The 12,140-nt window shown below is 42.0% G+C and overlaps 1 protein-coding gene across 6 annotated transcripts in view; it reads right to left on the reverse strand.

Annotated features, from left to right (window-relative positions):
* Positions 1-10,832, reverse strand: part of TMEM181 (transmembrane protein 181) — a 28,840-nt gene extending 18,008 nt beyond the window's left edge. The window contains exons 1-4 of one of the 6 annotated variants that reach the window (XM_069010577.1): positions 10,173-10,281; positions 9,215-9,359; positions 5,269-5,372; positions 313-368 (exon numbers count right to left, since the gene is read on the reverse strand). In XM_069010577.1, the coding sequence (XP_068866678.1) occupies positions 313-368; positions 5,269-5,362 (150 nt within the window). In that variant the 5' untranslated portion in view covers positions 5,363-5,372; positions 9,215-9,359; positions 10,173-10,281. Of the gene's footprint in view, positions 1-312; positions 369-5,268; positions 5,373-9,214; positions 9,871-9,907; positions 10,073-10,172; positions 10,282-10,817 lie in introns of those variants that run through there. The other 5 variants (XM_069010578.1, XM_069010575.1, XM_069010579.1 and 2 more) reach the window with 5 other exon arrangements.
* Between the last annotated feature and the right edge of the window lie 1,308 nt (positions 10,833-12,140).

A 12,140-nucleotide genomic window follows, 5' to 3' on the forward strand; every position in this document is an offset into this window, starting at 1 on the left:
TGAACTCCCTACAAGAATCTCCAACATTAATTCACCAGGGAAAAACTCATGCATTTCTTTATCAGAAACTGCCTAGTGCAGAAACATCCTAGAATTCTCCACCTGACCTGCTCGCAACAGGAAGAGACCAGAAATTGCTGCTGGGCTACTCATGAGGTAACACAGTGGTAGTACAATATTACATGTTCAGCTTCTAACTGGAAAGCACCACTAAGACATTTAGAATAACTGGAGGAAAGGAGGGAAATGTTTAACATTACTAACATTAAATAAATCCATTCATATAATCCAACAGTATTTATTAACTCTTACCTTTAGGCTGTTATTTAAGTCAGTTCTTGCTACAGAAGTTTCAATTACATTAGGACCTTTACAGTATATAAGAAGGAAGAGAGAAAATAATATTGAAGTATACATATTACTGATAAATAATGATGTAAATACAGGCTTTCAAAAGACTGTACAAAATACCTCCCTGCAAAGCAGGTAAACAGTATTCCACTTTTCAGATGTTTTGGATAAAGGGTAAAGCGCTTGGATATTTCAATATAATTTATAAATCTGACCTGCATGTTCCTTTAAGCATCTCTGCCATAGTATTTCTAGGAATGATTAAATTGGAAGTAAATTATAAATCAAGAACTCCATGTCGGAAGCCTGAACGTGTACTCTAAACTACTACAACAAACCACACAGTATTTATATACATATATCCCAAGGTTTTTATGGGAGTGCAGTCATGAAAGCACTCAGCTACAGAAAAAGCTAGCTAAGCACCAGTGGTTCTGTTGTTACAGCAACTCAAAGCTCAACAAGGACTGCAGAAAACACCTGAAAAAACTGCATGGTGAATAGCAGTACAAATTTTCCATGGCCAAACTGTTAGCACTGCCTGGCTTACACGGAGCACAGTGTCCGTAATGCACTGCACTCAAGGCTCAGGCACCAGGGCAAATGCATCCCATTGTATTTGGTGCATGATGCTAAAGCCTTTTTAAATACGTGTAGTACTTGCCTATACGATCACAGTAACAGCACTTTCTGACTAATGATGGATTTTCATTGCATTGGTCTGTTTAAGCCAAGGTATCACATTTGTTTAGCAACAATTCTCAATTTACTCAGATTGGCCCCTTCCTTTTCTACAGAAAACTGGGCTATCATATATTATGTGTATCATCACATAAATAAAGATAACTGCATGGAAACTGTATAAGCAATTTCTCCTGCAGAAGACAATCTGCTTAATAAATAATTTCATGTCCAATTGTAGTCAGAGATGCTCAGCTCGATATCAGACCTTTTCTGCAACCACTCCTCCAATCACTCTGGATATGGACACACACACACTTTGCATGTACTGACCAACACATTCACTCACACCCTACTGTATGCAGTAAAGGGGAAGCAATAAAATCATAATTTATGTTAGAAGAGACATACAGAGGACATCTAGTTCACACCCTTGTTTAATTTGATCAGGTTGCTGAGGACCATGTCCAGTGAAGTCTCTAACATCTCTAAGGACGGAGACTCCCACAACCTGTCTGGGAAACCTGTTATGGTATTTAACCACCATTATAGTGAGAAAAATTTCCTAATATCTAACTGGAATTTCTTGTGTTCCAGCTTGTGTTGCCTTTCCCCCTATCATCATGCACCTCTGAGAAAAGCCCCATCTTGTGTGTATCCCCTGATAAGGTGGTTCCAGACAGCGGTCCAATTTCCCTTTTGATCTGCAGGAGCATGTGGTACTGAGGAGAAGAATGCACACATGTTTTTATGTACACAAAACATGAAAGGACTAAACCAGGAAAGTGACAGGGAAGAGTAGGCAAAGATCTGTGACTATACAGCAAGTTGTGAACACACACACAAATGATGTATAGCAGGATAACTGCATGGGAGCTGTATAAGCAATTTCTCCTGACATGAGCAGGACATAAACACCTGTATTTGGGCCAGTAAGACCCCTCTGTCCAAATGGTCTCTCCCTGTATATATTTGGTCTGGCAATTTAACGGAATTTATTAATCCTCAAAATATGCTCTTTCAATCACAAACTCAGTATTACAAAAATTATGCAAGAAAAGCAGTTTCTCACAAAAACCAAAAACTTCAAAGTCACTACGGAGAAACAATGGAAAAGAAGGAAGTTTATAAATGAGCAACATGGGATCACTGTGCAAGAAGTATTTTAGGTCAGCTGTCATGACAGCTCTAAACGTGCAGCACTGCTTGGGCTCCTGCAACCACTCTAATAACAATATTAACCATCTTACAGACTAAAAAGGAAAAATTAAGAATTTCAGCCATCACAGACAGAATTTCATATTAGATTTGCAGTGCAACATCACCAACAGCCACCCCCTATAAAATCAGTTCTGCATCATTGAACTTTTCAGTTCTCAAGTATATATAAACCAGATTTTTGAAAGGTATTTTTTGTTTTAAAAAGCATAATTGAGTTTCAGTAGGTGTTCACAGTTGGTGAGTCATCACATGTTAGAAATTAAGTCTTGACAAAACAAATAGAATTAGCCTTTTTTAAGGTTTGTTTTTTTTTAATCGGAAGATAGGAACCAATACTGGAACAGAGAAATCACAGTCAAATTTTTAAGGACAACAACCAAGCAAATAATGAAGTTCTAGTGCTATAACTGCTACTTCTCCAGAAAATGATATATAAAAGCTTTTTAAAGCAACTGACCAAAATGATGCTGTGGCTGCGTTACTAACAAATGAAGACTAATTTAAATAGTTATTGTTTTTCTTTTAGTCTTGCTCACTTAACAGAATCACAGACAAAGGCAAAGAACCACCCTGAGGTGATGAACTGCACAGCTATAGAAAATGAGTTCTGCGCCTTGGATTTCCTTTGCACTTGTCTCACCCCAAAGATAACACAGACCCTTTGGGAAAAGGGAAAGAAGTGAGTGCGACTTGGAAAAAAGACCAAACAAGTCTGTCTGTCTTGGGTTACAAGAACTGTCTTGATTTCTCAGATGAAAAGCAAGATTTCTGCCAGGCTTCCTGAACTACAAGTAGAGATGTTGAGTGTAGTCAGGGGCATATTCAGGTAGCACAGAAAATATGGGGTATTTCCCACACTTGCATTTACTTAGTGGGTTTGGTGAACTTTTCTCAGACTGTACCCTTTAATGAGAGAGCATTCTGTTGTTAGGGCCCCTCCTATTCACAGGAAGCAAGCAGCTGTCAAGAAAAGCCATGAGGAATATCACAGTAATTGTTCTGTGAGTCTCCTCCCAAGGTAAACAGCATTCTTTTAAAAATATTTAAGTTATAATGAATGATGTCAGCCAAACTATCCAGCAGACCAATCTTACAAGGAAGAGAATCCCACAGCCATGCCAGTTCAGGTTCTGCTACTGATTAAGAACAAAACACTCCGTTTTGTCTTCCAGGAGCATTGCTTTTTCATAGTCTTACATAAAACAACTTTCTTTAATTTCTTGCAGCCTGGCATTATAAGTACACAACTACAAATATGGTTCAATTTTAAAGCCAAATTACACTAAAGTAAATAATTCATTTTTTTCCCTTTATGATTCATATAAAATGTGCTTTTGCAAATGTGTTTATGCAGTATTTTAGTGGCCAAATAATGCCCTTCAGCATCCTTCAGCAAGTCACAGGAATATCAGCAGTTAACCTTTATGAACTGAAAGCATATTTAGGCCTTAGGCTGCTATAATAAATCAAACAGCAGGAAAGAAGGTTTTATTTCACAGAAAAATTTTATTATTTAAGGCTATTATGAAAAATCTATTCCCTACAAGGCACAGATGGGCATAAAAAGCCCAAACAGCTGTCTCAAATTAATCTGCCCTTCTTTCCAAGGCCGGCAGGACTGGATGGCTCCCAGGCCTGGGCAGCCCTTCTCACTCTAAAGGAGGTGAAGGACAGGGCAGAGGTAGAGACAACACAACAGACAGGTCAAAAAGTGTCAGAGAGAGGCACAGGAAAACACACTGGACATGCTGGGTGATGTGGGAGTCAGCAGTACAGTAGGGGAAGATGATAACAACCTAAAGTAATTCTTATATAGGGAGTGGGTTGCTTACTGACTAGTGATGCCTGAGATGGCCACCTAAAAACAGAGACTAGACAAGGATAAGGGAATAAAGGTACTTATTTGAAGGGCCTTCAAAGGTACACCTCGGGCAGTCAAAAAGCTACACCCAAGATGGATCCTGGGTCACGAGTTCTTCACACTTTTATAAGTTTGGTCCATTTGCATATCAGGATCAATTCTCCAATTACAACTTCAGTTAATGATGTAACTTCCCCAAGTTTACTCCCCTTCTTACGACGTTGGTTTACACATTTTGGGCCTAGGACAACCTGGGTGTCCTTGGAGAGCAAGCTTGGAGAGGCCTGTTATGTCTAACCAGCATGAGAGAACAGTAGTTAGCAGGCCACAAGAAACTTCAGAGTTACACACTAGGCAGTACAGATTTGAAAAATATAAAAACTAAAACCTAAGGCATCACTAGCAGTCCCTCCTTTCCTCTCTACCTGTCTGTCATTTCTGTATTGATAAAGCTCTCCTGACAGCACAATATTAGTATATTTAACACTGCCATGACAGAAAACTGACTTATTTTTCAAGAATGTTTTAGCCCTGGAAAAGCTCTCTGGCATGAAATAAAGAAGGCTCCCTCGCTTTTCAGCTCCCTAGTGACACTGCATCTTTGTTGACCAGACTACCATAAATCCCTCTGATCTCCAGGAAAAGCACCCAGGCACTAACTGCTTAGCCTCCCAGGTCACATCAGGACTCTTCCAAAGATCTTCGAAACCAGAGACCTAAGCTCACACGTTTGACAAGTGAAGTTCGTAGTTTTACACTAAAATATTTTCTATTTCTGTGGCATTTATCACCCAAACATTTAGAAGGCTTTATGAACAGTTATCAGTGTCCTCACGGGAAAGTACTAGCACCACCACTTTACAGATAGAAATACAAAGAAAAAGAATTAATGTAGCAGTCTGCTGAAAAATTGTGTTACAATGACGCTGTTTTGTTTCATTTTACTGACTCTCCCCTGCAAAGCAGTTGAAAATGCTAACTCTTTGTAGGTAGTACTCCCATGAAAAAGTGAGATGGAAGAAACACTTCCCTGTCCCTTGCTCAGACATCTCAGGAGCAGTAAGCTCATTAGCACTTAAATACATCCATAAATACCAACAGGTTTAGACAAAATGTAGGAGAACTGCAATCTTTTAAAAAGAGAACATCCTTACCTGCTATTCCTATGAAGACTGTCAGACCAAAACAAATAAAGAATACTACAAAGACCAGAACAAAATGCCTTTTGGACAGTGTATACAATCGCATCGGGGCCAGCCTACAGGAAGCAAAAGAAACCACAGAATTAGTGTCGGTCATATTTCTAAAGGGTCAGAAAATAGACTCCATTCATTCTTCAACAAATAAAATTAAACCAAACTCTGAGGTAACATGTAACACTAAGAAAAATAATATTAATGCTGCTTCATAGAGCAAGGTTAACAGCACAAATTATTAAACATATGTATGTGCATAAGTATCTGTGCCACAATGTATGAATTTTGCCCATTCTTTTTATGCTAGGGTTTTTATTGTCCTAAAACTTGAGCAATAGAAAACATTTGTTAGAGGGAGAAAAAGTTGTGGTTTTGTTATTTCGTACATAATTAAATAATTAAATAAAATAATTTAAACATCCAAGACACGATGTCTCTTGCAATGACAGCTTAATCTAAAGGGACAGACATCACTAAGAACCCAGTTACCTGCACAGGATCTTGAAGAGTTGTCTATACCCCATAAATATACTTCACCCCTGCAGGATCATCCCTAACAAGGAGTAGGGCAGAACTCCAGATCTGCTAGATGTGCATACTCAGACTTTGAATTCTTGTCTGAGCCCCACCAAAGCTTGGGAAATAGAAACCTGAACTTAAGTTTACTGTTGGACACCTAAAATACAAATACACGTACAAACAATGTCATCTCTTGCACTATGCTTTGGTGGTTATCATTAGGTTAAAGACAAAATGGAAGGGGGGGAGGGCAGGGTGTATTCAAAATACCAGTTGCATTCCCTGGAGAACAGGTAACTTCCAGTTCTGTTAGCCTAAGGGAAGCATGATCAAATAATTAATCCTAGATAAGGTATTCTTCCTATGTCTTCCTTTTTGTTAAACACACAATTCAAAAAGTTCTTGAGTTACACCAGAAGTGAGCCACTATATACCTGGCTTTCTACTGCTGTTCCAGTAGGTATGATCATAGGAATCTGTACAGTTTATATGGGAAAGCTGTAGGACTGAGGGGCTGATGGGGTGTATGAGCACCATCATGGCAAGAAATGAAACTGTAAGACTTTAATGACAGTGCTCCCTTTTAGCTTGGAATAAAACAACTTCTTTTCACCAGCTGAATGGTGCTCTTACTGGTTCACCACACCAGCGAAGAATTGCAGAAAAGGTGGTAAAATCCTCCCCATACGCCCAGCCTGAGCCCTGGGACCAGGTACCACATGCTGCATGCATGGCAGCCCTTAAAAGCAAAGCAAACAATTCACTTTAAACCAGTACAAAGATTTAATAATAACAGCCTGTTTTCTTTGAGAATCACTACATTCTCTCCAAATGAAGCACTAGCAAAAAAAAAAAAAATTACATTATTCCTTCACTGTAAAGTTTGAGAGAACCAAATCTTAATTTATTAACACACAAAGAAGGTGGGAAAGGGGGGAAACCCCACAGAAGTAATGAGAACTGCAAGCAAGTAACTGCAAATGTTATGAGTCTGCACAAACTGGCCGTGAAGAACTCCAGGCAGAGCACCTGCAAAATACTTGCCATACAGCAGATACTTTACCCACAGCAGAAACTCTGCATCAGTCTAGACGTCAGAACAGCTTATTTTACAGCCAAAAAAGCCAAATCATACATGAAACTACCAAGCAATTACCACAGAAGCAGCGTCAGATCTCCGTCAGAGATCATTGCACAGAAGCCTCACAGACAAATATGATTTTGACTTTTAAAAACACCAATTAAGACAGGCATTTCAAACCAGAACTTGTCTGCACAACTTTAGCAGGGATATAACTGCAGTCTTTTTCTTAAATCAATATCTTAAAACCCCAGCCTTCATGCCTTTAAACCATGTGAAAGCTATTAAATCCGTACTAGTACAAAAATAACTAAGGTGCATTGTTCTATCTGCTCCAGGGCTCATTCAGTTCCACAGATGACCTGGTATTCCCTGTTTACCGAAGTACACCAAGTATGGGATACTATCTTGAGATACCTAAGTATTAATCTGAACAAGAAAATCCTTGATTTATAAAAACAGTACATAAAATGTTGACACGCCTAAATTAACTATAAGAGTTCAAGTGGATACCAAATGCTTCATGGCAGAGCACATACTGAGGATCTCGCAACACAGGAAAGTCCATGGGTCGAGCACAGCTGACAACTGGAAGAGTATCACGTTTGCAGTAAAGCATAACATATAAGCTGTTCAGAACAGCACAAGTGTATTTGGACATCCACTTGACAGCTACAGACTGATGTAGGATACTTCTGACTTGCTGTGCATGCTCTTGGTTCTTTTGATAAGTTTCCTAATTTCAAAGTTTTCGGAGACACTTCAAAATGCGTGATGTGAACGTGAAAAGCAGCTCCCTCTCCACACTCCTTACAGGACAGTCACCAGTTCCCCACCCAGCCAACAGAGTATTACAATCACTGGCAATTAGCACCTTGATTTACTCATATGCCAGAGTATGTGTGCTTGTGAGCTTTTGAAGAAACATGTTCCAGACACTGGCTCATTCTTTATTCCAGCTGCTCTCCAGATGGTGCAACACCTGGCAGTCAGAATGGGTAGGTGTACACCTACCTACCAACAGGGACGCTGGTACCTAACACAGAGTGGAGACACAGAGAGGAGGGACATACCCCGCGTTTTCCTTTCATTCATACCTGTACTCCTCAAGTCTCACTTAAGCCACCGACTAAATGTGCTGCTTTAGAGGTCAGTAAGGCAACATGGACACTTTTATTAACAGCAAATGTAAGAACTCAGCCAAATCTTAACTACATTTCTCAAGAGGGCAAACAACAATTTATAGCATTTTTATCACGCTTCGTTGCCCCTTGCCGCAGTCACAGAACCTTCTTGTGTAGATTTAAGTGTCTTGTTGCACCTATCACCAGCTGATATACAAAGCAGATAAAATCACCTTCCCATAAGTTCATTGTTTACACCCGCCTTTGGGAAAGAGATTATATAAAGTTTATGAATATACATAAGTGCAAGTTGGTGATCCCCCACTGACAGCTTCTTTCTTACATTTGAAAGGCCCAATAAAGGATGAAATGTTGGAAACACATTTATGAGAAAATTTTAAAAGGTTCCTCCCTCTGGAAGCACCTGTTCAAACAAGCAAAGAACTGTGCTTTGCTTTACCAGCAGAAGATGCTTTAATCAGCCCAACCACAGCAGTCAAAAGCTCAGGACTAGCCATCCAAGTGTCTGCAACTCTTTCAGGCATCTTTTACCACCTATACTCAACTTTATCCTAATTCAGAGCTGTTTATAATTAACTTATGTCTGAAACTGACTGCAAAAGAGGAGAAAGCACTAAGATACAAACAAAGAAATGTTATACTTAGACATCTCAAATAGCAGTCAATAAAAACTAAACTGCACTAGTGCAACCCATGACAGAGTGAAATCTGGAAATGCACACTCATAACAACTGCACTCTTTCAGTAGCCATTCATACATGAGATGTAAAGGTGAGTTACATCTTGCTCTTGGAGTAAAGTTCTGTCTCAAAAGGTTTAGGAAAATGTTTCTCGGGATATTCCTCATCTTCAAATCACTTCTCATGACTGTACAACAAAGTCTTTAATGAAGACCATCACGAAAAACAGACCCTGTTATACAATAGTCTTCACTTAAGACTGACTTTAAAGAAGAGAAAGCTGTGGCGAAACTGAGATTAAGCAGTAGGTAGGCACAGTTGATATTAAAATCAGAAATAACTCGCTTTTATGCACAGCAGTTTTTCTAAAATCCTAGCCTCAACATCTCTGCCTCCAACTGCTCTTCTCTATTTTAGGCTCACTCACAAATAGAACCATCAAACCCACTTTGATTTGAATGATTATGTATGCTACCTACGTTCACAGTACTGGGGTCTATCCATACACCCTGCACTTGCTCATGGTTTAAAGACATTGCTTGCTTCGGTGTCCCTCAGAAGACCTTGAATTTCTTCTTGCAGATGTATTCCACAACGGTTAATAGCTAATGAGGCAGCACATGACTACATAAAAAGAGGCATAAAATTAACATTGTCAGTACTATACAGAACTGCTATATGACAACTGACAGATAACCATGGCCATGCTTTACCTCTATATGTGCGCACAGGGTGGGTTTGGCTTTTTTTTTTTTTTTTTTTTTTTTTTTTTAGTTCCAGTTTGTTGTATTCATTTAAGTCTGAATAATTAGTCACGGCTATGGCTCTATCCACGCAAAGAGATATCCGGGAAAACAAGTTTTTCTTTTTCTTTTAACAAACAATCTGAGAGTGGACATACCGTGGATGGGGGGAGGTTTTATCCACCACAGGAAAGGGAAACTTACAGCGTTCCTCTAAAGAAAAGGGCAGTCACCACTCGGGTTTCTGAGTGGCGAACCACAGCCTCAGAAACATTCACTTAACCCTCAGCGGGCTGATTTCCTTAACGAGGATAACGTGTATAAACTGAACTAGATTCAGACTGCCCAAAGAGACTGGGGAGTCTCTCTCCCTGGAGATATTCAAGACCCGTCTAGACACGATCCTGTGCCGTGTGCTCTGGGACTGACCCTGCTTGAGCAGGCAGGTGGGACCAGACGGCCAATGACTGTGGTCCCTTCCAGCTTTGCCCATTCTGTGATTCTGCGAATGACAACACTCAGCTCCTCCCTCCGAGGAAGGAGTTTCTTCACCCGGACCCGGACCCGGACCCGGACCCGGACCCAGCCCCGAGCGAACCGGCGCCCCTCAGGCTCGCGGCGCCCCTCAGGCTCGCGGCGCCCCTCAGGCTCGCGGCGCCCCCCGCGCCCGCCGCTCCTCCCCGCCCCCACTCACGGCTCCATCGCGGCGCCGCACGCGCAGTGCCGACACCTCCTCCGCGCGCCGCCGCTGCCGTGGCACAGCCGCCGCCAGCGCCGCGCGACGCCTTCCGCGTGCGTCACCGCGCGGCCGCCACGCGGCCCCAGACACGTCACGGGCCCCGCCGCGCCCCGGCCGCGGGGGAGCTGAGGGGGAGGCGGGGAAGCTACGGCGAGCCCGAAGGGCCACGCAGCCGCGCTCGGCTAGGGCGGCGGGAGGGAGACCGGGAGAGACCCCTCGGGAGGGAGTCCGATACGGCACCACCTTATCTTTGGAGAGCCAGCTTGCAGCTCCAGCACATGACTGGTCCTGCCCTGCCGGGCTCTGCGTGTTCAAAATCACAGTAACACAGAATCACGGAACCGGTTGGGTTGGAAAAGACCTACAAGATCATCGAGTCCAACCTATGACCTGACACCGCCTTGTCAACTACCCCATGGCACTGAGTGCCACGTCAGTCTTTCCTTAAACACCTTCAAAGATGGTGACTCCACCACCTCCCTGGACAGCCTGTTCCAATATCTAAACACCCTTTCTGTGAAAAAATTCCTTCTAATGTCCAACCTGAACCTCCTCTGGCTCAGCTTGAAGCCAGTTCCCTGGGAGAAGAGCAACCCCCACCTGGCTACAGCCTCCTTTCTGGTGGTTGTAGAGAGCAATAAGGTCTCCCGTGAGCCTCCTTTTCTCCAGGCTAAACACCCCCCCCCACACTCCCTCAGCTGCTCCTCCTCAGACCTGTGCTCCGGACCCTTCCCCAGCTCCTCAATGTCCCTCCTGTAGTGAGGAGCCCAGAACTGGACACAGCACTCGAGGTGCAGCCTCACCAGTGCCAAGTACAGGGGGGACAATCCTTGCCCTGCTCCTGCTGGCCACACTATTGCTGATTCAGGCCAGGATACCATTGTCTTTCTTGGCCACCTGGGCACAGCTGGCTCATGTTCAGCTGCTGACCAGCACCCACAGGTCCTTTCCCACTGGGCCAATTCCCAACTACTCCTCTCCCAGCCTGTAGCACTGCATGGAGTTGTGGCCAAAGTGTAGGACCCAGCATCTGGTCTTGTTGAGCTTCATACTGTTGGTTATGAAACCAAATGTGTCATTGTGTGGGGATAATAGCAGTATTTTCCCCATTTCCAGTGCGCTTTTTCAGCTTGTGCTGTAGTAGTAGCAACCACAGGTAGAAGAGGGAAATTTAACCATATAAACAGAAAATACTTAGGACAGAAAAGTGGTTCTGAATTCAATCTAAACCCATCCGTTTTAGGCAAAAGGCCCGATGTAACTCATCCATGCTGAACACGCCCATGTTTAGTGCCGCCTGGGTTGTAAATGGTTTTGTTTACCAGCTCTTTCAGTGGAATTAAAATGCTGTCACTGCAGTCACCTGCACATAGCTTTGTGGTATTCAAGGGATGTGATTGATGTATTATGTTTGCAGAGAATTCAGTCAGCTCACAAGCAAGAGAAATTAAATCCCAGGAGTAAGTGACTACTTTAAACACACTACTTGATACAAATCTCTAGTTCATACCTAACAGTGTTTTATTCTTGCATAATGTTAGGATAAAGTTGGATTTCTGTTCTGATTTTCTGTTAAATGTCTGAAGACTGGGCAACAAAGATTGTCAACTGATCCACTGGATAGTGATGATAAAGAGTAGGCAGGTATAGGGGTTAGCCAAACTATATTTTGTACGAATTTTTGATAGCTTTAACATTTGCTCACAGAAAGTCAGCACTGCAGTAACTAAAACATGGGAATATCTGATGTGTAGTCTTGAATGAAATTCAGAGTAATTGCCTGGCTTTGGGGTTTGTCATATACAGCAGAGCCACTTCGTGATGTCCCCAGAAATGTTCAGATAGATCACTCAACATATAATTTAAAAATTATATCTTCAACAATTAAATACTTTCATTAAAAGCTTACTTAGATGATATGAT

Source organism: Aphelocoma coerulescens, chromosome 3 (genome assembly GCF_041296385.1).
Source record: "Aphelocoma coerulescens isolate FSJ_1873_10779 chromosome 3, UR_Acoe_1.0, whole genome shotgun sequence".
In the NCBI taxonomy this organism is placed as follows: domain Eukaryota; kingdom Metazoa; phylum Chordata; class Aves; order Passeriformes; family Corvidae; genus Aphelocoma; species Aphelocoma coerulescens.